This window comes from Rhinolophus hipposideros, assembly GCF_964194185.1.
Source record: "Rhinolophus hipposideros genome assembly, chromosome: 10".
NCBI classification, from domain to species: domain Eukaryota; kingdom Metazoa; phylum Chordata; class Mammalia; order Chiroptera; family Rhinolophidae; genus Rhinolophus; species Rhinolophus hipposideros.
In genome coordinates, this window is record NC_138056.1 from 51,447,875 (window position 1) to 51,474,213 (window position 26,339).

Sequence of the window (26,339 nt, forward strand, 5' to 3'; positions counted from 1 at the left end):
CTCTGCTAAACAACTCTATGACCTTGGAGAGTCATCTGACCTCTGGACCTCCATTCTCTCATCTGCCCACACAGGCTGAAGTTCTTCCCAACTGGATGTAAAATGGAATCCAACCATGTTAAAGAACGTATAATGGTTTTAATCTGGTGCTACCCAATCCAGCTCAAGTCGCCCTACTACACGCTTTAGAATCTTAATGGTGAACAGGACAAGGACAATGCTTATACTTATCCCTGAATTGTTCCCTCTTTCTGGAAACTTCTACTTGTCCTGTTCACTTGACAATTGCCTCCTTACCCTCAGCACCCACCTGGAGCATTTACCAAATGGTACCGCAGCACTCCTACCCTTCTGAATGCTGTCACATATCGGGCCATCTCTTCCCCTCGGCAGACTGAGTTCCTTGAAGTCAGGGAACACATCTTACTCCTTGTTGTATTCCTAGCATTGAGCATGGTTGTCGCTTATTTCTGAGTGGGCAAAAGAAAGCCTCCACCAAAACAAGGGTTTGCCCTAGAATTTGGGTGCAAGGCACAGAGTAAGCTCTTGATAAATTATTTAGTGACTGAATAAAGAACTGATGTGTTTCTATAAATGAAGGTGATGCCAGAGAACTCTAAGCTACTTGACCTTGACAAGAGTTATGGCTAGGAAACTGAGGGCTAGAGGGGCTGGGCCTTTCCAGTTGGTTCGCCCAAGCTGCACGGCACAGCTCGGTTCCTTCCCTTGGAGGACCCGCCCCACCTCAGCTCGCAGCCTTCCTACTCTGATTCTGTAGCCTCCTCATCTGTACCGCATTTTTGAAAACTTTAAAAAATGAATGCCAGAAAGTAAGGCTTGTTATTCAATGTATATTATACAAGCCAATAAAGGAAAGTGAAGGGAGAAAAACTGCAGCTTTAACTTTTTTTGTTATTAAATGAAAACAGAATGAAACTGGTATTCAGGAGATTGGAATAATCATTTGGGATCTAGGCTGTGAAAAGTAACTTTAGCCTTTCTCTGCTTTAAAGTGTTTGCTACCCTAAGCCACTATTATTCATGCAAATCATTCCGTTGCATTCCGTGTTGTAAACATATTTATATGCCTGACTTGTACCAAACCTTAAAGTGTTTTCTGCTAACGCATGCTGATTGACTGGGGATCTTCCCAGCATCTACTACACTTTATGCAACATCTTGTAAGAACCTTATTTGGGCCCAAATAAGAAGCCCACCCTTTCTGTAAACATCTTTGAGCTGGTTCCTTAGATGTATTTATATTTACTAATAAATTGTACACACGGGCTATCATCATGAGCGAATGGCCTGTCAAACTACCCCCATCAAGGGGGTTCCCAGTGAAAATTTGAAACAGTATGCTCTGCACCTCCAAGACCTTCTTTCCAGCCCAGCCACATGGGCTGCTCAACCACTCTCCCTTTCTAGCTTTCCATCTTAGTACTTTGCCTCAGTTTCCTTAATCAGCTTTTCTAGCCTGACCCCTTCCACCTAAATACATGTTCTTGGAAACCCATTCATATGACATGTTAAAAGAGAACTTCCGGATCATCTCTATCAAACTTTTCATTGTAGAGGTGCGAAAATAAAGTCTAGATAGGGAATGGACTTGCCCATTCTCACAAGAGTTGCTAGGGAGTCAGGATTCAAATTAAAGACCCATCATTCATCATCCACAAGAACTGAGGAAGTCACTTCACCTCTCAAACTGCTTACCATCTGACACAGATACACACCCAAATAATTGGAAATCTGACTACGTTTTAGCTGCCTCAAAAATCAGAGTTAACGTCATCAGAGCAGGGCTCTTAAAACTTTTTGATTACACACCCTTTCTGTAAACATTTTTGAGCAGGCTCCTTGAATTTATTTATATTTACTAATAAATTCGACACGTGCTACCATCACGAGCTTCTACTGCAAAGCATAATATTAGATTTGGTGCAAGGTTTGTTTAATGGATAAAAATGCATATTTCTAATAGGCGTCTTCTTGATAATTTTGAATCTTTTGGTAAATTTTTTGTTAGATTCTTGAAACTTGATTCTCTTGGTTACCTTTTCGTTAGATCTGATGAGAATAACCATCATTGTTTTTAACTTCATAGTGGAGTTGAGGAAGACTTTGTACTAGAAGTCTCAGCTCTGCCATTTTCTTATTTCCTTGTATTTGCACTGTATAATCTTTGATCTGTAGTTACTTTGCAAGAATCTTTTTATGCTACTGGACTATTTTATACGTAAGTTTGGTTAAAACAACTAGATTTTATACACACATGCACGCATGTGTACACACACACACACACACACACACACACACACACTGCAGTCATGTTGTAATACACTAGAATAAACCAGGAAAGGTCCACCACCTATCTCTCTAAGGAGCAGACACCATCTCCCTCAGAATACCTCATGGACTGGTCCAGACGTGTAGCCCACAAACATTGGACCAATGGAGAAAATTAGTGAAAACTCAGAATTCCATAAAGGTAAACATACATTTTTTCCCCCTTATTTTTCTAAGATAAAGAGTAAATATCTATAGACGTTATAATATTTTCTTCTTGTACTTCCTGAACCACATTGGACACTCATCTCAGGACCACTGCACTGCACTAGAATTACAATGGTGTGTGTCTGTGATTTCTTTTTATGAAATAAACTCTAATATGCTATACGTGATTATATTCAAAAGCCAACTTCTAGTTGTGCTTCATTCTTTGTAACTTATTTCAAAGCTCTTCCTATGTTTACTATGCATGTCTTTCAATCACCACAGGCCCAAACAAACAGATATTGATGTAATCACTTAACTTGTAATGCTCCTGATTTATTGGAGGGCAGGGAGATGTTCTCTCAGGGCACCCTGCAAATCCAAGATTCCCAACTCTCTAAACTTTATCATGGTTCTTTTTACCACATCATCGGTAACTCTGTGCCATACAGGCCATTTTCTGTAGTACCCATTGCTTCCAGACAAAGTCGAAACTTTTCACCTTGGCATATGAGCCCCTTCAGGATCTGGCCCCTGTCTGCCTCTTCAGGATGACGTCCTGTTTTCCATTCTCACATTCTGTGCTGCTGCCATGTTAAATTACTTCTCATAGCCTTGCCTTGGCATGCATTTCCATGGCTCCCTGCCTTTGTCTATGCTCTCATCTGCTTGAATGTTTTCCTCTCCACTTCTACTAATCATCCTTTAAGGCCAACCCTCAGGGAAGCTTCTCTTGGTTTCGCCTGTACAAAGAAGTCACTTCCTTCTTTGCCAAACACAGCACAGTGTACTCATCCCACTAAAGTGTAATCAGGACTTCAAACACCCCATCTTCTTTTCTAGATTATGAGTTCTTTGAGGGTAATGACCATGTCCTTTTCATCTCTGTAACTCCAGTGCTTAGCACAGGAGTAAGTTTATAGTAAGCGCTGAAGAAATGTGGAGCAAAGAAATACATATCACATACATGAATGAAGATGATGACAGAAACAGATATAGATGGGTTGAAGGAAGCGAAACACAGACAAAGGCCTGGTAAATGACAACAGGGTTCAGTTACTGGAACTCTTAATTGAACACCTACTATGTGCCACACACAATGCTGGGGGGTAGGACATATTTATTCATCCATTTTCTTATTTACTTATGGGAACTATAGGAGGGCAGCGCCTGCAGTTTCTGTTTTATTTCCCATTGTGTTCTAAGCAGTGAAGTAACTAACAGTAAATGAGACACATTCCCTATGTCTGAGGAACTCATATTCTGGAGTGAATATAATTTGACTTTTAAAAAAATCCTTGTATCTGGACCCAAAGCTAGCCTGGGATAAAAAGGGGAGCTGGCTACCAATTCATTGCAGTAGACCATACAAACATTCCCACAGTTAGGCCCTGCCCAAGAACCCTGACTTCTGTGCTCCCATTTAGAATTAGGCTCACTTTGGACTCCACCAGAGGCTTCCGGATCACTTGCTGGGTATGTGGAATAAACATCACAGGGAAGTACTCCAGCTCATGACAAAAACGCTTTTCCTCCTGGACAGTTTTGTGTTTGTCTGGGGAAAGGGAGGAAGAAACCCACAGACTTCTTCAGATCAATAGGAGAAGTTTAATTTTTAAGCTAGAAGGGTCCTTGGGATGACTGCGTCCAAGCTTCTCATTTCAGGTGAGTTACGCGATCTCTAGAGATCAGTGGAGCCTCTGCTCCATCACCCGTCAAGGCTGGGGCACCAACAGGTCTGCTATGGTGCCCTGATACCACCTGAGGGCATCCAATGACAAGATGGCCCAGTACACACTAGGCCCTGAGCTGTGCCTCCTGCAGAGACCAGGTCACCGTTCTGTGACCTAGCTTTATGTGGCTATTGAGTTCCTTCAGACACTCAGGCAACATCTGCTCCCAGGTTCTGATGACCCAAGTCTGTGGGCAACCTGGCTGCTCAATGCTATGCGCTGGCCTGAGTCCTCTCCCACAGGAATTCTCTGGAATATTTTCTGCTATCTGACAAAGGTGCACACAAGAACAGAGCCCTTGACTGTTCATAACCCTTTATTTCTAGAGACGTGAGCCCACTGGTTATGGCAAAGCAGAAGCAGAACTGAGAGAGGATGGTGGGCAGAGATCATTTTGGACCCCAGGTAATAGGGTTGGCCAGGTCTGGGGGACATGGCCCGGAAAGACTGTCAATGTGCCTGGGACATGGAAGGTATAGTATTACATTGGTGCAAAAGTAATTGCTGTTTTTGCAATTATTTTTAACCTTTTAAACCGCAATTACTTTTGCAGCAACCTAATACATGTCTAGATAGGCTGTTCTATGCTATGTAGCTAGAGGCCTACTTCTAAGAAGACTTCTCAGGAGATGATTTGTATTATTAGCAAAACTCAAAGCAGCTCTGCTAAATATGACTCCAGACACAGTTTCTCAGTGGACAAGTTTATTCCACGACTGGGTGTCCTGTCTTCCTGTCAGAGCATAGGACAGGTTCTGCTTTACCTGGAAAGGAGAGACTTGGATAGATATAATTAGATCCACTTCCCAGGGTAGGGGTTGCTCCTGGGCAGAGACACAGAAAGAGGACTGCCGAAAGTCCAGCTCAGCAGGCAAATCTGAGGTGTGAAGCAATAGACAGCTGGCATTTAAGGGAAACAGTCATTCAAGGGACAGGGAGACGGATCAGATGGGGGCAGGCATGGTGAGGGAGCTCCCAGGGCAACCGGACGTGTACATTCCATGTGTTACCAGGTAATCATGCCCAGGTTCCTAAGAAGAGCAGGGATGGAGCTCCAGACCCAGATGTGGGAGGGGTAGGAGCCTAGCAAGACAAGGCAAGCTTGAGTCCTTGGGTGGCAGGGGCACACGGCTACTTATATCAGGAATTTAGGCACAGAGAGTGAGGTTGGGATTCTAGAACAAGACAGAAATCCATTTGACAGAGCTGGCAAGAAAAGGGTCAGACAGAGGAAAAGTTGAAGGACTTGAGGCTGAGGAGGAAGCGTTGCTCTAAGGCCTTCTCTTCAGATTGGGGTTGGTTCTAGAGGCCTGCAGGCATGCTCGCTTCGGCAGCACATATACTAGAGGCCTGCAGGTTAGACCCAGAAGGTAGAGTCACACGGCTCGACCATGGGAAGAAGAGGAGGAGGCAGAGGCAGGCAGACTGAGCTCTCTCCTCTGCCTACCGCCCAGAGGTCTGTCTGTACCACTGCCTCTCGCTGTGGAGTTCGCTTACAGCCCACCTTGATGCCTCCAGGAATGGACTTGGAGGACCGGGTAGACTCACGGCACCGGGGTTTCGCAAGTCCTCAGACAGTGCTCGCCAGTGAGGACAACATGAGTAACGTGATGTACGGCTCTCCAGTATTTTAACTTCTTATTGCTTGAACTTTACCAGTGTTAGATGGAAAGGCAGGAAGTCCCTGACTTGTGAACACTGGAAGTACTGATGGAGAGCCTTCACTTAGGACTCCAGCTCTCCACGACTCAGGCTCTGCTACTACCTTGCTAGGCCAAGTGCTTTCTCTGAGTTAAAGTTTCCTCTTCTACCACAAAGGGCAGATGACCTCAAAGGTCCACTCGCCTCTGCTGGCCATGGTGCTAGGAGACTTGGGTCAATGATATAACCACACTAATGCTTCAGGCTAAGATCCTCATTTTCCTTCTCATGGTGACACTAAAACCTACAATGAAGTGCGTGAACTTGTTGCAACAATGTTACTAACCTTTTTTGATATCAGAGGGATTATTCATTATGAATTTGAACCAACTGGACAAACAGTTAACCAAGTTTACTCTTTGGAAGTGCTGAAAAGGCTGCGTGAAACAGGTAGACGACCTGAACTTTTTGCCAACAATTCATGGCTCTTGCATCACGACAACGCACCAGCTGACATGGCACTGCTTGTGAGGGAGTTTTTAGCCAGTAAACAAATAACTGTGTTGGGACACCCTCCCTACTCCTGATCTGGCCCCCAGCGACTTCTTTCTTTACCTGAAGATAAAGGAACTATTGAAAGGAAGACATTTTGATGATATTCAGGACATCAAGGGTAATACGATGACAGCTCTGATGGCCATTCCAGAAAAAGAGTTTCAAACTTGCCTTGAAGGGTAGATTAGGTGCTGGTGTAAGTGGACAGCTTCCCAAGGGGAGGACTTGGAAGGTGACCGTAGTGATATTCAGCAATGAGGTATGTAGCACTTTTCCTAGGATGTGTTTGCGAACTTAACTGTTATACCAAAAGAAGTGCCATTGCGAATGCTAACACTGCCTCTTGCTATTAGTGATAACAGCTACTGGCACTTATTAAATGCTTACCCCCCTGACACATAAGTGTTTTCGATCTCATTTATTCGCAGACATCCCCCATGAGGTATGGGTTATTGTATGACAGATGTGATTATGAGATTTGCCCAAGGTCACACAGCTAGCAAAGGGCAGAGCTAGGATCCAACCCTAGGCTCAGGACCTGCCTCGGAGGCCAGGGCTCGAGCAGTAAGACCTACTGCACATCAGCTTTTCTCTCTGTTGTGCAGTCTGAGATGGAAAGTCAGGGCCAACTAGGGCTGTTTAGAGAGTTGTAGTAGCACCATGCTGTGTAGATTTCCAGACTGAAGATGCAGAGATGGAATAGAAAAAGACCTAGCAGAGAAGAACAGACTCTGCACGTGGGATCTAGGGCCAGTTGGCTTGGCTTCAAATGCTGGCTCTGCCACTTACAAGCCCTACGTCCTTTGGCCGGGTGACTCAACTTCTCTGTGGCTTAGTTTCATATCTGTAAGACAAGGATGATGAAGTCCCTAGGTCATCTGGTTTGGGGGAGATGTAAAGGTGTCACTACTTATGAAACTTACAAAGCATTTCAAACAATGCCCGATACAGAGAACACCCTTGGCAAAAGCTAGGTGCGATTACTAAATGCGTGCTGTGTGCCAGCCATTGGGCTTCTGGGTATTTTATCTCATTTAATCTTCCAAACAAGCGGCAGCATGGGAATTAGTAAGCCCACATTACAGGTGAGGAAATTGAGCCTCGCTCGCCCAAGGTCACTTGCTTTCACTTGCCCAAGGACTTGAACGCAGGCTCTCTTCCCCCGCTCAACCCCGAGTGGTTCCAGCTTCAGCACAGCAGCAGCCTGTGCTAGTGCTGCCTGTGATGGACAGCTAGGAACAAGCTCAAGTGGCAGAAAAGGAGTTGTTAGCTGCTCATCAGGGTGATGAGAGAGGTTGCTGCCTGCATCCTGAATTACACTCACCTAGTTGCTTTATCATCGTAAACATTCATTTCAATGTGGGGAGGGATTTTTTAAAAACCAACATGAATAATATATGATGGTTGACATTTTGGAGGAAGCAGGATCTTTACCTTCTTCCATCTTCCATCAGGGTAATTTATCATTGTCTTTCTTTCTGTCCCCCCAACCCCCAACCCTTTTACACTGATGGGGTAGCCTGTCAGCTCAGCTTGTTCTGAAAACGCAGGAGTAGAATTCAATAATAAATTCGCTCAGAGGCCAGCTGTCAGGAAGCTGGTGTTTATTTGAACTCCATTAGATGATCTCTACTGCTCAGCCTCTCTGAGGACTATGTGAGGGCTATGTTAGGCCTCGGGCAGTGTGGGCGGGTAGCATGGCAAGCAAATGCTTTGCTGTAACTGCTCTGCGACCGACACTCGTATATATGGCTGTCGATCTGCAGTGGGCTGATGAAAAAATTATATTGCATACATGATCTTTCCTCCCTCTTTTCCATGATTATTTCCTTTTGTAAACTTTGGCTTTTAAAACTCCAGGAAACTTTGTGCCTTTATAAAGGATCTGCAAGAAATTCTGAAGACTTACATGACATCAAGGTTATTTCCCTTCTGTTTATAGCCAGTTTTAAGTCCTAATGGAGATGAAATGCTCTCATCTGGCTAGTGAACAGGCAATGGGCCAATCTTTCTCAGTTCCTGCCCCAAACCACCTTTCTGGCCTTGTGGTCCTTTATGTTCTTCCTTCTCTCATCTGCTCCCCACCCTGCACACCAGAATCATATACCATCCTTATTTCAAATGTTAGAGCATGTCTGTTGACTTTTATTTTTCAACTTTTCGAATTAGTTTCAAGTGTACAAAGCAAAGTAATAGTTAGACATTTAAACCCCTTGTAAAGTGATAACCCATCCCCCAAGCTACTACCCCTCTGACATCTTATATAGCTGTTATAATACCATCGACTGTCTTCACTATGCTGTTCTCCATATCCCGTGACTATATTTCACCTTTTTCACCCTGCCCCCAAACCCCATTCCCATCTATCACCCTTGTTGACTTTTGATTTGTAAACTAATATCACCATAATTATGTTCCAGCCACACTGCAATTGTCTCCATTCTCTGATTATCCTGGAAAATCATGCTCGTTCCTCCTAGGAGAATGCATTGTTAAATACGGCTCAACTGAAACCCCTACTAAGCAACACAGCCTATTCAGTAGCGTGGCGCGTGCGCCACACACACACACACACACACACACACACACACACACACACAGTTTCCTGAAATACATATCCTTTTAATGGTGTTTCACTGATATTTTCCATTCCATTGTACCCAATTCCATTTAAATTTACTTCTATTTAAAAAAATAGCTTCTACACACTAAATTGATTTCTTGATGCACTAATGGGCTGTTGTGACCTGAAGTGGGATAAATAATGGTTCAACGGCCAATCTTCCTCACTGAAATGTCTGTCTCAGGCCAAAGGCCATCTCCTACCAGAAATCTTCATTCATTCGTTCATTTGTTGGTTTGCTCATTCATTTTTCAAAAACAAACCTACTGTTGCCTACTCTGCGTATACAAGGCCATGTAATAGTTAGACATTTAAACCCCTCATAAAGTGATTACCCATCCCCCGAGGTGCTGTGCCAGGTGCTGCAGGAACAGAGGCACTGGTTGCAGGCCCTATGGTGTGGACTCAGAGACGAGGCCCTGCCTTGAACTCTCAGAACACTGTGTCTCCACGTCTTTTCAGACATTCAGCTGTGGCTGACAGGCTGGCTCACTGACTCATTCTACCATTCGTTGTCGTTTAATCTGTGCCAACCCCTATGCTAGGCATTAGGGGTCCGATGATTGGCAGGGCCTGGGACACCACAGAGCCCATAGCATAATGGGGTACAGAGGCATATCTTCTTGCAGGCCTAGTGCAGGGGAGGTGCTGATCAAAATTTACCAAATAGCGCTTGTGTTTTGTGGGCACCTCTGTCCCTCTCTGAACTTAGCCAATCTCTCTTCTCCATAGGATGTGACCCTCTCTGTAGGACATGATCCTCTGCCTCCTTTGGGATGGATGCTGCGGTCACCGATCCCTCCTTTTTCTAAAGTCCCCCTGACTCCTTGAGTCTTTTCTCTTTGGGCTCAGTGTGTCCCGTCTGCTGACTTCTGTAATAATCTGCTCTCATCCTATTAATGAGCTCATAATCTACTAGGCTTCAGGGAGCCCAGCAAGACTTGACAACATCACATTATTTCCCTCACCAAGGCAGGGTCCTCAAACATATTCTGAACCGATATTCAGATAACGTGGGGGTGGGTGGTTCTTTGGTCAGAACCTCTTCCTATAGTCTGCTAACCTGTCTCACACCAGCAAGCCACAACTATTCACCGAAATAACGTGTCTTCCCTATGTCCAGCCCTTTTAACCCAGTCAGTCCTTCCCAAGAGAATAGATACAAACCAAGTTGTATATATAATAAGAAGAGCTGCCTCGAGTGTTCTTTCAGGAGGGAACATCCCATGCTGCCCTCCCTTTCCCAGCTGTCTGATCCTAAGCTCCACAGACTAAGTCCTGTTATCTGTGCTCCTTGTATGGACAATCCATTTGGGGATCCTTCTTCCACCTATAGAGCTGAATGACTCCTCCTCCTCCTCTCCCACTCAAGTCTCACTAGAGGGCACCCTGCTTTGTATTCTCCCCAGGACTCCAGGTGAGGGACAGGTGTTTCACTAGGCAGGTGGGGTCCAGGCATCCAGGACAGGAAAGAAAGACGGGATTCGAGCCACCTGATCTGGTGATGGTGGTTTCTGAGCCTGCTATGTCCCCTACTACTTTAGACTGACTTTAGACCACCTCCATCACTTTATGTGGACTTGAGGGCAAGTCGTCAGATAGAGCTACTATATTCATTAAACCTGTATTAAACACCTGCTCTGGGCCAGGCAGACTCCTGGGATCTGGGGACACAGCTGAACCAGACAGGCTTCCTGAGGGCGACCTTCCTCCCTCTAAGTCCGTCTGGCACTACTTTGCCTCAGTTCTGTGTCAAGCTCTATGCTCTTCTCCAAGGGATCCAGCCGAGCCCAGAGCCCACTCTGCTGGGTTGGGCCCTCACATCCTGGGGAGCTGCTGCCCATCCTTCCCTGAGGGCTACCTCTGCGCCAGTACCTCTGGCACCAGCTGGGGTGCTGCAGAGAAGCAGAAGGAACCCCCTTCCCTGAGTTAGACACACGGCCATGACTCTGCAAAGTGAAGGAGCTGCCTTTCCTTGCTGGGCTCACAAAGGCTGTGGGGTTTCTGGTTGACAGCCTGCTTCTGGGAGCCTATTAAATGGACTCCCATTCAGACTCTAAGAAATGTGGCGCAACATACAGGGTGCAGGAGGATATGGGGTTTTCTGTCAGGCACGGCTTTGTTATTGTTATACAAAGGCACCAAGTCAAGTCTGCCTGCCCATCAGAACTCTCCCTCTCTGGAAAAGTGCCACCGGATTCCTCCCTAACAGGGATCCCGGCTGACAGCCGGCTGGTAGAATGCTGCCTTTTCCCTTCCCCAAATAAGGGCTGACAATCTAAACCCGCTTCCTCCCTGGGAGGCTTCTGGACTTTCCTGGAGGGCAAGTTTCACTTCCAATTAAGAAAGTGGATTTGGAAGCTCTTTTCCACATCACCACCATCCTCATATCATTAGCAAAATTTTTTGTGTGTGTGGCCAGTACTGGGTTGAGACTTTTTGTACGTTTTGTTTTTTCATTTAATTCTTATGGCAACCCTGAAAAATTAGACATTACAACCCCACTCGTGAAGATGAGGAACTTGGAACTCCGAGAAATTAAGGAATTTTCCCAAGGTCACCCAGCTAGAAAGCGGATGGAACAGACTTGAAACCCAGTTCTAATTCCAAAGCTTGTATATTTTCATTAGGCGAGGTCGCTGCCATGAAAGCCACCATTCACTGGCCACCATTCACTGCCAAGCCCTGCGCTAGGGGCTTTATTACAGTTAATAGTTTCCGTGGCTTTCACGAATAGTTGCTGTTATTGTCAGTGTACAATTGGAAGCAGGTGCACAAAGGTTAAATCATTTCCCGGAGGTCACACCCAGCGAGTGGGAGGTCAAGCAGATTCAAACTCCGGGCTCTTCCTATTCTTCAACCTTCCTTCATGTGAGAGGAAAGAAAGCAACAACCCAAACTTGGTAACTGATTTCACTTTATCCCAACTGTGCAAATAAACACTGTGTTACTGGCCCAGATCAAGGTCATGGACTATCGAGGAGGTAGTCTAAAGAGAAAAGCATCTGCTGCCTCTTTTTTCCGGGTTTCCAGTCACTTGGCTTGTTTTACATAAAATCTGTGTGGGGACACTCAGCAGTGATGCACAGCTGTCTCATCTGAATCTAGACCAGCAAGGAGCAGAGACACAAGGATTGAGGCACATGTTAGGTAGGTAAAAGGAACTTTTACAGTAACATTTGGAAACTTCCACTATCAATTCCTTTGTAGAGCAAATACTATATAGTCCAATATTATGAGTTTGGAGACTTGTGTGGTCTTTTCTTTGAAAGCATCTGTAATTTAACAGAAAGGGATGGATATGTAAACAATAATCTGGGAGCTGACATCTACTCCTGCTTCTGCTAGTAATCTGTAATGTGAGTTTTAGCAGATGATTTCACCTCCCTGGAATCTGATTCCACAGTATAAAATTAAGTAAAATAAGGTATCCATCTATCTTCCCTCCCACCATCCTTCCCTCCATCCCTCCCTCTCTCTTTCCTTCCATTTCCTCATTGTTCAAGGCAATATGAATATATATGCAGATTTGTCTTGTGCAAACGAGTGCTACAATGAGTAAGATGCACTTCTTTCCTGGAGCACTCAGTTTAGAGAGTTGACAGACATTCACATATTCGCCACATTCAGCCACTTGACCGGAGCCATGCAGCCAGTCGTGGCGGAGCCAGGATCTGAAACACAATGGGCCTGACTCCCAGGCCTATGCTTTTCCCTTTGGCCGAGAGGTCCATTTCTCCCAGTACAAGTTCCTCAAGTTTCCCACTTGACAGCCTCCTGAAAGCAAGTCAGACCCACTAGGGTCACAATGCTGAAATTCCTGTGCAAGTCCCTCAGTGATTCATGGCACATAAGCAGCAGGCTTGGTAAGTGACCAGAGGACATGCACGGGACATAGTCCCTGCTGGTACTGATCAGGATGGCATGGTAAGGGCACTTCTTAAGCAGAACAGACACTAGCAGCCAACCAGCCATAGCCCCAATCAGATCTCATGATGGGTCTAGTAAAGAAAAGCTGAGCAAGTAATATTCCCCTTGGTGGAATAATATTTATACCTCCAGTTGATGAAAAGACCTCATGCCAAGGGAAGGCCGACAAGCATACATACAAAATCATACAGTTGAATAAGGGAGCAGGAAGCTTCCTCCCCAGAGACAAAAGCAGCATTTCTGGCCAAGAAAAACAAATAAGAGTTTTCCTCACTTTATTTCTGCTCCTGGCTCTGCCACTTGACTAGCCTGTGAATGCAGGAAGGTCATTTAACCTCTGAGGTTCTCAATATTCTCAGGGTAATTTGAAGGGTTTGGACTATCAAGTACCTTCATTTGTAAAACGATTCAAGTTTTTTCCTTTTACAGACTCATATCATGCGTGACCCTCTTGCTGGGCTCAGAGCACTTCCCCCAACTTCACTTTCCCCATCCTGTCATTGCTCCTGTGAGGAAGGGCTGGGCGGAGGGAAATCATGGGCCCTGAGTCCGATGGTCCCTGGTGTGACTCTGGCTCTGTCATATCCCAGGAGCGAGGCCTTCTCCTTAGAGTCCCATTACACACTGGGGATGATAATACCACATACTGGGGTGGCTACCCTCATTCCTTTTCAGGTTCCTGTCTCCCCTTACTCATTCTCCTTGAGCGAACTTTTGTGTTCTCATAGTGTCAATGCCTGCGTGTTTGTTGATGGCTCAAAAATCAAGATCTCCAGCTCTAACCTCCAAGTGAGCTCCAGAATGACATGTCAACTATAAATAGGTATTTCCTCTGAGGTGTCCTACTGAGGCCTGTCCCTTCCTTGTCCTTACAGTGCTCAGGTGGAAGTCATCCTTGCTCCCAGCTCTACTCTACTCTCAGGGCACCACCATCGACCCAGGCATCTGAACAGCAGATCCCTGTCTCTAGCATCCCTCAGACCCAACCCATGACTAAGCTGTGCTGACTTCCCCCTTTAAACAGAACCTGAGAAGGTCCTTCACCATTCCCACCCCTCAGCAGTACCCGTTTGTCCACTTAGGGCAGGAACTTCCAGCACAGAAATCAGGATCATGGCAGAGACACAATGTGTGACTGCTCAGTTGAACTGTGCTGACTTTTAGAGAAAGCTCTGCATACATGGGCCATCACTACATTGGAAAACATTCCAGAGAGATTATTATAAATCCCTCCTTTTTGGATACCTTTTCCTAGTTCACAGACCCTGATCTGGGGAGCAGAGAATAGAGAGCAGTCTTTTGCTGGCTCCCGTGCCCTTTCATGCCTCTGGGACTTTGCACGGGCTAGTTCCTCTCCTTGGAACACCCTTTCCCTCCGTTGCTTAGCTAACTATTTCTCATCTTGACTCAGTTCTTAAGTCGTGGCTTCCCCCTACCCAAGAGCACCTCCTCTGTGTTCCCCAAATCTCCTGGGGGCATATTTCGGGCCTATCACACTGGAACTGTCTCCTTTTGTCCTCCTAGTAATAGATGATGAGTGACCAATGAGCAGGGGCTGTGTTCTACTCATTTCTGTGATTCTAGCACAGGACCTGACAGAGAGTAGACCTCAGGAAAAAAACTGTCCAATGGATGACACAGTTGAAAACTTGTGAAAGAATGCATGGGCATATGGCCTGGGACACCAGCCGAGGTAGCCCACTCCCAGCTTAGCAAGTCTTCTGGCCGTCAGCTCTGAGGATGAACAGTGTTAAAGCGTTTCAGCTCATCTGGAGACTGCAGAATCAGTAACAGTCGACTGCAAAGTGGGTATTGATCCAAGATTCCCCCTGGACCTTTGATTTCTCACTCTCTCCATCTATCACCCAGCGGGAACAACAAAACTTTGCTCATAAAAATTCCAAATGCCTAGGATAGCATATTTCCTAAATGTGGGTATCTGCGGCTGCTCCTCTGCCTCCCTGACATTCCATCAAGAGCCTTCGAGGCCCACTACTGGCCTCCTCCCACCCCCACACACCCAAACGCGGCCCCGGAAGTCATTCCGTCCTCCCTCAGAGAGCCACGGCCAGAGATGGGGCCCACTGGACTCACCCTCCATCAAAGGGGTTCTCCCCAGGGATGATGTGCGTGCTGTCCCTGCCCACAAGGAACTTGATGCGGTCGTAGAAGGAGTGCAGGTTCTGCTGGGACACAGGGGCCTGTGTCTCCTGGATGATGTCCAGTGGGTCCGGGGAGCCCAGGCACAGCGGGTTGACATGACAGAGGGGCTGGAGGCAGCAGTCAGGGTCCATGCAGTCCACCAAGCCATCTACAGGGGTGACAGAGCATCAGGTTTACGTTGCCATGTTCACTCGGCCACAGGTGACCACCATGCCTTCATTCACTTCTCTAGTTTCCACTCATTGAAAACCTTTATTAAGTGCCTGACATAAGCCAAGGCCTTTGCTGGGCACCAAGGAGCTCCAGGTGCTTCAGATCTGGTCCCACCCCCTAGTCTAGTAGGAGAGACAGACGAGTCCGTGTACAGTAGGACATGTGCTATGAAGGAATTCTATATATGAAGGTCCAGAAGTGAGAGAATACATTGAACATCTGAGTTGCTAAATTCAAAAGCTGGACTCAGGTGGTGAGGGGAACAGCACAGGAAGAGACTGCCAAGGTTGGCAGGTGCATGTGTGCCGTGCTTCTGGGTGGGGAACAGGTTTAGGGAGTTTGCATTTCACCCTCCCTCAGGGTCCATGCGAGCTACTGAAAGGTCTTAAGTGGGGGGTGGAAGCTGGGGCTCCACGGGCCGGGGTGGTCGCTGAGGTGGCACAGGGGAAAAAATAATACTTGTTGAGACTAGAGTGCTACCAGTGCAGATTGAGAGAAGTGGATGGTTTTGAGCCACATTTAAGAGGTAAAACCGATCAAGCCTAAAAATTGACTGGCTCTGGGAGTGAGGACGAGGCAGTATCTTGAAGGCACTGAAGTTCTCAGTTTGTCTCCCAGCTGCATGTAAATATGTGGAGACCGGGCTCTGCCTGCTGTGAGAGGCATTCTGAGTTTACTGGATGGTTTTAAGTCTCTGACTGAGTTGCCACTTTCCAAAGTGCAAAGAAAGAAATTCCACCAGACCACAGAGTTTGGCTCTTATTATTCCAAAGTGCTTTCACAGGCACCCAACAGAGTAACTTAAAATGGATAACAAACCTGGGGATTAGAGGGTGCTACCCAAAGCTGGGGACAGGAAAAGCCCAGGGTTACAGTCTCTGCGCTTTGTAGACAGAGAACAGTCTAAAGACCTGTGCTCCTCTGGGGGTTTAAATTCTGCCTCTCCGGCTGATTAGCTGTGTGACTTTGGGCAAACTGCCCTGCCCCCCTGGGGGCATAGGTCCTGCTCTGGGCCTATTTCTGTTGTATCCGCAGCACTTACTATAGGTGTTTAAAACATTAAATAAATGAATGAATGAAAATTGAATGAATGGACAAATGAATCAGGGGAGGAAAATCAAATGACAGGCCAGAAAAGCAGAAAACTGCTACCTTCATTCAATTTAATAAACAGTATGGCAGGACAGGGGATCACTGAGCCTCAGAGACGCAAGTTCCAGTTCCAGATTGAGCTCCTGTGTTTACTCTCTTTGAGCCCCAGTCTCATCACGGACATGCCTCCCTCACTTCTATCTCCAGGGGTTGCACATAGATGCTGCCCGCCAGAGTCCTGCATATGCATTGGCTAGACGGAAGCCCCACCCACACAGATAGCACCCCAACGACTCCTTACTTGCCTCAGGGGTGTTGTGGTCTCAGGCGAGTTACTTGACCTCCCTGAAATCCAGTGGGTCAGGCGAGCCCAGGCACATTTTCCTTAATAAATTAGGGACAAAAATCCCTTGTCTTTCTTGCTCACTTCTGCATGGTATCCAAGACCTCATAGCTTCCTGACGGCAGCACAATGGTAAAAGAGTATGGACTCCAGAGCCAGACTGTCTGGGGTCAAATCCTGGCTCTGAAACTCATTACTGTGTGACTGTGGGCAAGTTACTTAAACTCTGGCTTCAGTTTCTCACATCTCTTATGAGGGGATTATAAAAGAAAGCGTCACATAAGTATGTGTTACATAAATAAATATGTCCCCAGATTTATCAGAGTACCTGACACACAGTAAGTACTGAAGTAAGGGTAGTTACTTTTTCTTCCCAACCCTGAACCTAGAACAGGCTCACTAAAGTGAAGGGCCATTTGTCGTGCGTCTGCTCACCTGCCAGATTCATCCTGAGAGGTGGCGGACAGGCCTCCTGTCACCCCAGCACTGTCCTGAATCCTAACTTGTAGCTCCCGTCCCAGCTCCCAGAGTCACCAACTAATTGCCCAGCAAAGCACCTGTCTTCTCTTGCAGTCGGCGGGCTCCATTGTAATTTCTTGTGCTGCCCTGTCAGACATCGCTTAAACACACAATTACAGCCCTAGCTGAGGGTTATTTGCATTCTGCTATTGATGTTAGCATGACAGATTCAGCTGCCATATCCATAACTCGGCAGAAATGCTCCATTATTCAATCCCAGCGAGCAGGGCCGTTGACCATTAAATCAGCTAGCACAATTGAAGGGCCGTGAAAAGTCATGGCTAATTTGAAATTTTATTAGCTCTTGCCTGCTCTTGTTTACCAGCAAAGCAGTTCCTGGAAGCCAGGCTTTTACCTTTTTATAAACACTTTGCTCTGTGGCACCTTAGGAGAACTGGTTCCTGTTCTCTAGTCCTGGGGAAGGTGAGCTAGGAATTACTGTTATTGTTACTAATATTTACATTAAATGATGATGAGGAGGACAGTATCACAGCTGCCATTTATTGAGCACGAGGCCTTGTGCTACGTGCTGTACTAGGAATGTTCTCAAGGAAAGTGTCACTGAGTCTTCCCCACTCTATGACGTCGCCACTGTCATCACCATCCCCCTCATTTTGGAGAGAAGGGACCGGAGGCTCATCATAAAGGTAAAGTAACTTGGTCAAGGTTGCACGGTCAGGGAAGAAGCTGACTAGGAATTTGAACTCAGTTCTTTGTGAAATATGAAAGGTTCTTTGAGTCCTGAAGAGATTTTTAGGAACTATTTCTTAAGCGGAAAACATGAGTTGATGAGTTTCGCTGAAATATTATTCTTCTGTGCTCTTCCATTACAGCAGTCATCTCCCCTCTACTGTAATTTTTTTTTTTATTAAATTTATTGGGGTGACAATTGTTAGTAAATTTACATAGATTTCAGGTGTACAATTCTGTATTACATCGTCTATAAATCCCATTGTGTGTTCACCACCCAGAGTCAGTTCTCCTTTTGATTTTCTCTCTGTCTCCCTCTCCAGACAATGGGCTCCTGGAGATCCGCGCTATCTGACTCGTTTCAGGATCCCAGTACCTACTGTTCTAGCTTTCACCTTCGTCCTTGCTTCTGGGATATGGGGGTCTCCCCACACCTCTTGTTTCTTTCCCTTTTAAAAACAAATTCAGCAGTGAATTTTAAAACCAAATTGTTGTTTCTTGTGGCCAGAGGGCCTTTGTGATGACCTAGTTGGCCATTCTGCTGGAAATGAGCTTGAACAAGTGTCCTGATAACAGACCTTAGGGTGGCCCCCTCCCTTGATTACACTTCAGGGCAGACTTTTCTGGATGCAGGTTGGCCTTGGAGAACTGAATTAGATAAACATGAACATGGCAACACTATGTAGGATAGTAGAGACCTCAGGAGACTTGAAGATTGGGGTTCTCTGAAATGGAGATATCACACAAACAGTGCTTTTATGAGAGATCCTGGGACTGGGGAATTAGTCACTGTATGTTTCACAGGGTAGAATGATTCATGCCAGGCCAAGAATTATGTCTGCCTACACCTTCCTATGTTGATGCTTCCTAAAGTAGTAAATTTGGGCTAAACCTCTGCTAATAGAGACAATTATATTTAAATGAGACATATATATATTTTAAAAATGATTGGGGCCCACAAACTTCTTATCAAAGGCTCAGTTCACAAGACCAGCTTTCACGCAGACCCCCTTTATATTTTTAAATGCAACATATGGCAGCCTGCAACAGGGCATATGGCCGCTCTATAGCAAGAGGGAATCTTCCACAGTTCAAATTTCTTAGACATAGATGACAATTTTAGAAGAGTCACATTAAGAGGAAAAAGTATCCTTTGGGGACTGAAAAGTAAATTTTGAGGTGGATTAGAAACGCATTGATATGTAGTTTTTGGGATTCTCTGGTTTGGATCATTTTGGAAACATTTACATTTCCTAAGCACGTCATATTTCACTTAATTGTATATTACACAAAAATTGGTTGACTTATAAAATGTCCATGTTTCATATATTTGCTATTCCCATTGAGAGATCCTCATTATCACAGAAGACAAACACAAAACAAAACAAACAAACAAAAAAAAATTCCAGGAAAAGAGAGATGATTTTCCTCCATTTCCTTCAAGTTTCCAATGAAATCCTCCTAGACTTGAAACTCCAACATTTGGAAAAGAATATTTTTCCCCCCAGGAATTTCTTTTTTCCACACAGTTCTGAAGGCCTCTTCCCTGTCCTTACTTGATGAAAGTGAAGAGGGGCAGAAGAAAATGTCGGGGCCAATCAGGCTGCTAGAGTCTGGGAGGGGTGAAGTGCAATGCTGCATAGAGCGTGGTCTCTGGTGGGGGTGAAGGACAAAGGGGAGGGAGAAGGAAATGGCCAGAAAAAAGGCAGAATAGAAATTAAAAGGAAAGATAGAAGGAAAGAAGGAAGGAAGGAAGGAAAAGACGGAGGGAGGGAAGGAAGGAGGGAGGGAGGAAAACAAAAGAAGAAAAAGGGTCAGGTGTCTGGGGCACTAAATGAACATTCCAAAGTGGTTCATGCACTCATGACTCTTGAACTTGAAGACCTGCCACTCCCCGCCTCCAGTCCTCAAATGGGGTACAGTGCATGGAGCACTGTTGTTTGCTAACATTTACATGGTACCAACTTGAGGGTGAAGGCCATGCCATTTCCTCTTTCATCCGTCCTCAGTGCCTACCCTGCTGAAGGGTGTCAATTGAGCTTGAGAACTAGCGGCAGGGGTATTTGGGAGAAAAAAATTCACGCTAGAAGCCTGAAGACCCAGTTCCTTCCCTGGGTCTGCTACTCTCTAGCTGTGAGACCTTAGGCATGTCCTTTCATATGTCTGAGCTGTCATTTATTCATGTAAAACTGGGATAATAAGCTCTGTCAACCTCTCAGGATTTCTGAATGGTTCCTGGATTGTGAAAAGTGAGTAATTCAATGTAAGAACGTTTGGTGTCCTTCTCGTGCCTGTGGCTATTCCCAGGGTCCCCTCCGCAGATAGATGCAGGGAGACAGGCATGGGTGAAGTCTTCTGCCACCACTTGCAGTCCTGATTAGAAGTAGCTTTCTGTCCATTTCGTGATTTTAAAAGCTGCCACTGAGTGGTGGAGTCTCAGGTGACACACTTCCCTCTCGGATATCAGTAAAGTGGAAGGTCCACGGGGCAACCTCTGTGGCTAACCTGCCTGACCGCCACCTTCTGACTTTCACGTGCCACAGGCCCGTCTCCTCTGGTGGCTGCCTGCTGTAACTTTCACAGACAGTGAAAGGTGTGCATGAGAATTCTATTGAAGGCGGTCAGCTAGGCTTCTCATATTTACAAACAGGACACGGGCTCAGGTTAAGTGATTTACCTATCATCATGCCGCTAGTGAAATGGCAGATTTGGGAATGTGGCCCTTTATCTTCCTCCAAATCCAGCTGATAGGCACTCTTCCACAGTCTACGTCTCTTACTCCATCAATGCTTTGGACATGGCAATTCTCCCAGCCCAGGCCCCCTCCACACAGGGCAGGAAGTGACCTGTGTATTTCTGTATCCCGAATGCATAGCACAGTGCCTTGTACACAAAACATCGAATTTGTTGAATGAATGGAAAAAAATGAATGAATAATTATGTATGGATCCCAAATCCATCAGTGTGGCAGGGCCCGTTGAGGGCCATGGGATGTGATGAAACCACTCCCCGCCTCCCGCCAGGAAGAGCTTGTTCCTCTCCTTAGAAAGGAGGCACAGGAGACAGGCCTGTTCTGGCTTTTGTTATTGTTGTTGTTGTTTTTAGCAGCTGTTATACGGCTGGCAGGCTTTGTGTTGAACACTGGGCAGGCAAGAATACAACAGAGTCATGCCTCCGAAGGATTCAGTTGGGTGCATCAGACAAAGACCATAGAGTGTCGGGAAAGAAGGAAGCAGAGGGGGTTGGGGTGAAGCCCAAGGTGGGAACCCAATACAGACTGGGGGCTGGAATCGCTCCTGGAAGAGAGAATGCTTAAACTGAGATTGGAAGAATGGATCAGAATAAGCCAAAAGGAGAACAGAGCTGGGGGCAGGTCGGGGACCCTTGTGGGCTAGTTTCCCACTCTGCATTGTAGTTGTTCGCATGTTGCACTGGCCTGCGGACAGTGTATAACAAGTCCATCTGTCTCTCTGCAGGTGCAACTCCTCCCCCAGCTCCACAGCCCAGCAGCCAACCTCATGTTGCTACTGTCTGCAGTCTGGCCACAGAGCTGTGTCAGCGCAGGCTGTGAGCAGCATCCAGGAGGCCCTGGGAGTACAGTGTGGGGTGTGCCTCTCCTTCTGTATACATCTGGGGGAAGGTTTTGTCATTTGCTAATAATAAATTCTGTGCCTTCTTTGAAAAGGCTTGCAAGATCTTTATCTGTCCCTTAGAACACAGGATTTTTAAAGGTCAATTTCTCTCTTGTCTCTTATCACAAGAAACGTAGTTTAGAGATAGTCTGAAGGGTGAACCACTTCTGTGGCTTTATGGGAACTCTCCATTCCAGCAATGGGAGATGGGCAACATGGAGGACAGAGAGCTTCATTCTCAGCTTTTTTGAAATTTCTCCTTCCTGATTACATCGATCACTCATCTATATTGCAATCCATGATGATTTTTCATGGGACTAACAGTGCCGAAAGAAATGACCACATCTGGAAGCTTTTTAAAGATTCTTTGTCAAAAGGGGTCTGGTTAAATTCCAGTGGATTTTTTTTATCCTGGCTTCTTTGTAAACCCCGGTTCCATTCTCATCCCATTGACCCACTCATGGTGTGACTTGGGACAAATGACTTCAGCGTACTGAGCCTCAGTTTCCCTACATGAAAATGTCTGCTATGCAAGTGTGTTGTGAGGGCTGGGGAATGAATCACTATAAGTCTAGCACAGTGCCTGGTACTTTGGAATGCTCGCTAAACAATGGCTATTATTTTCCTTTATGCACATTTGGTTTTCTTCCCTTCTAGCCATGAACATATAACAGTCTGGAAAATAAATTTTCATCTAGAAATGGAAAATGTCAAAATACATTACTATATGGAGAAGAATATTGTGGAAAAGTACTATATAAAATTTTATAGAGAGCGTAATTCCAATTTTTAAAAAATGATTACATATGAATATATGTTTATTTTATAATAAACTCATGCTTCTGTGATTACAGGTGGAAAGGAGCAAACGAAAGACAACCGACATTTGCAGGTGATAAAAGTTGAGTAACTCACTCAAGGTCATGGAGCCAGCAAATGGAGGAGCCAGGATTTGAATCCAATATGGGGACAGATCCTGTACTTTTAATCACTGTGCTATGTTGCCTCTCAGGCATATTGAATACATCACCTGTAATCCTCACAGCAATGCTGCAAGTTAGGCATTATTGTCCTCAATTTGTAGACACAGCATGTTTGGGCACAGTTTCACCATCTCTGAAATGGGCATGAAAGGAACATCCCCATGAGAAGGTGAATGTGTAACAAATGAGAAGATGCATGTGACAGCATTTCATTAGGGACTTGATAAAGGGTACACTATGAACAGGGCATGCCCTCTTCATTAAGTGGGGCACACAGAGGAATTTATGCTGAGTGGTGAGCCAGGGTCTCTGTGCCTGCCTGCCCTGCTGGTCCTGCTCACCGACCAGTGCTCTGGGTGAAATTTGGGGGCATGTGAGATTAACTAGGCAGCCCTGACAGAGGATCAAAAGGCGGAGAGTCACTCAGTCACATTCAGGATCTGTTTCCTATTTTTAAATCTAGACAACCATAAATGAAAACAAAAACAAACCAATAAAGCTAAACGCAACTCAGTCATGTTGTATAACTTGTTTTTCGGGGGCTCTCACAGTTTAAAAACACTGCAATGGCACTCTTAATGAAGCTTAAAATTTAGGTTTAATTTGGAAAGGATTGCTTTAACCCCAGCAAATTGGGAAAGAAGAGAAACTGCTAGTTCTCAGATAACTTGAAGAGCCACTGTTGGGTTTATGATGGCGCCATAAATGAAAAAAGGACTGTATAAAATTTTATAGAGAGTGTAATTCCAATTTTTAAAAATTGAAGTCTGGGCACGCTGAAAAACTCTAATGTGGCCAGACCTCACATACTGTGGCAATTTCTGCCACCTGCAGGCTGTGTGCCCAGGGCAAAATCCTTCTGCTCACTCCCCCGTTTCCACATCACAAGGAAACAGTAAGGGGATGATAATACCACATACCTCCCAGGGATGTTGGGAGGACGCACGATTGCTTTGCAAACTACAAAATGACATACAAATTGTCATTTTCATATTCTAGTTGGCTTTGTGATACTGTTGTAGCCTATTTAAATTCAAGTAAGTCCGAGTACTCACACTACATTTTTAGGAGGAGGAGGAGGAAGAGAAGGTACTAGGAGAAGGTGGAAGTGCTCTAGGTCCACAAGGCTAGTGGAATGGCTCAGGAGTCTGCGGCCTTCTGTCCAGGCCGTATTAGCGACTTTCTGTGATTTTGACGTGTACGGTGTCACATTCCCTCTCTGGGCTCCCATTTCCCTGTCTGTAACATGCAGGGGAGTAGAAGGAGGGGGCTGAAGTTGATGTTCTCTGTCCTTCCAGTACCGTTACTCAACATGAAACTCTGCTAATTCCTTCTCCAAGCCCCCGAGTCATATCAGCCCAGAACAATCACTCCACGAGACTCTAACACTTCTTTCCTGCACCCTAACTTATTTATTTGGGATTTTGCTGCGTCCCACATCATGGCTGAAATAAAGGCACTCATTTTATTCTACCTCGATTAGATTTGGTTGTTTGGATAACATTTCTTCCAAATGACTGTGAGTTTCCTGAGGGAGAAAGACGAGGCCATGTTCATCGGTCTTTATATCCCCTCAGAAAGGAGCATGGTGCCTTGTAGACAGCAGGAGGCCAACAAATGTGTGCTTGACTGAACTGAAAACCACCCAGAGATAATATGGCTCACTCTTGTGTTGCCTTATACAGCCTGCCCTGTTTCTCCCTCCATCAAGACCATCCCCATTTGGCCAAGACCCAGAGTGACAGAGACAGTGAGGACAGCCCTGCCTCTTCTGGCACGTAGGGACAGTCTATACCCTATGGTTGTTTCATCTGTGCCCCCCTGCAAAGCAGGGGCCCCCTGAACCTTCCCTTTGACTCCCCCAGTGGGTGGAGAACCCACTGAGCTGAGTGGGTGCTGAGGTGAGACATTTCCTCATTTCACAGTTGAGAAACCAAGGCCAAACTTCCTCAATAATCTAGTCTTCCCAGCTAGTTGTCTTCCCAATCATGATGGCCATGGGCTGTCTTCCTGGCTAAAGTGGAAGCCTCACAAGACAGGGACTGTATCACAGTTCCCAGTGGAGTACCCAGGCACTTGCTAATAGCAGTTGAATGAGTGGCTGCTCCTTCATCACAGCTCTTATCCCCCTGCATTGCAATGACATGCTTTCCTCTCTCCCTCCAGACTGTGAATTTCACAGGGCAGGGACTGTGTCTTATTTGTCTCAGAAGCCCCTGGACCCAGGACAGGGCCTGATACAGAGTAGATACTCATTCAGTTAATGTCCGTCGAGTGAGTGAATGAACTCGGGTTACAATACCATTGTATGGCTTTGCTAAATGTAAAAGCTCCTTTCAGGCCATAACATGCTCCATGAAGGCAAGAGGTTTAAGTCTCCTTAATCAGAAAACTGGGGATTTTCTGATTGTTCTTTTCCAGTTCCTGTTTGTTCATTTCTCAGAGCAGCTGGAGGGGGCTCCATTTCCCTGGGGTCTAGATAAGCCCCGTTTCCTATGACAAGAAACTCTTTCTCCCACCAAAGCTGTGTGGCTATGGGCTCCCCCCATGTACACAACTGGGTGAGTTCTAGTGCTGGGAGGGCTGGCTCTGAAGGATGGTAAACAGAGGATTACACTGGTATTGCATTTCATGTGAGAGAATAACCGAACTTGTTTACGAGCCTATTTTTGTATGTGCTGTGGCGGAGATGCCCCCTCTCCCCACATTTCTCAAGGATATTCAGTTCTGTTGCTGCCCAGATGCTCAATAGCTGTTTGAAGGCTCTGGCCGAGACCCTGGACTCTTGAAAAGGGAATGACCTCCTGGTGTTGTTCCTCTTCCCCTGTCTTCTGTGATATCGATTTACTATTGGTCTTTGGAATCGTGTCTACATAGGCAAGGTGAAGGGGAATGCCGAGGAAATTACGCAGATAATTTAGGCTGACATCTCTTTCCTATGAAGAGCGAATATGATTGTACTTTATCTTACCTGAAGACCACCTTTATCACCAAGGGATATGTGGTGCCCTTCCCTGCTTTGCCAGCCTTTGCCTATGATGACTTCTCTGAATGGAAAGCCCTTTCTTTTCAGGAAGCACCTACCTACTCAAGTGTCACCTTCCCGATGAATGTTTTCTTACTCTCACAACTACCAGTATCTAACTCTTCAATAGCACTTATCACCGTCCATGAGCACTTAACTTGGGTCTCTCTTCCTCATCTGAGTTCCCAGAGCTCAGGGACAGGACTTATTCATCTCTGCCTAGGGCCTGGCCCCATAATAGGAAGGCTGGGTATTTATGGAGCACAAGCATTAATGAACTCCACAAGTTTCAGATCAATTACGGGACATTCTAACCCTGCAAGATCTCGGAGGAGAACATGGCCCTGCTTGCTGTCTCTGCCTGGCTACCGAGGCCCAGCCCAACGAGCTCCTTGTTGACAATTACTCCACTGGGCCCAGGCCTGGGTGGAGAGGCCCGACCACCTCTGGGATGCAGGCAGCAGACAGAAGGAATGAAAGCTGGCTTAGAAAAAGATCAGCAGTCTCACACAGCCCTTTCCAGGTTGCTAGAGCCAATTCAAAGCTAGTTCATCTCAAGGCAAATGAACCAGAGTAATCACAAAAGCACACTATGCCTTTTAATCCTTACGGTGCTTTGCAATTATAGAATCACTCTAAGTAGAAATTCCCAAAGGGTGGGATGCAAAGTTTCCAGCCTGTTGATTTCCTACTCTGCTGTA

At 45.8% G+C, this 26,339-nt stretch overlaps 1 protein-coding gene across 11 annotated transcripts in view; it reads right to left on the bottom strand.

The window, feature by feature from the left end:
• The window catches only part of TENM4 (teneurin transmembrane protein 4), a 985,233-nt gene that overhangs the window by 77,143 nt on the left and 881,751 nt on the right, over positions 1 to 26,339 (bottom strand). For all 11 annotated transcript variants that reach the window (XM_081062099.1, XM_081062105.1, XM_081062104.1 and 8 more), the window contains one exon: positions 15,073 to 15,289. In XM_081062099.1, the coding sequence (XP_080918225.1) occupies positions 15,073 to 15,289 (217 nt within the window). The remainder of the gene's footprint in view (positions 1 to 15,072; positions 15,290 to 26,339) is intronic.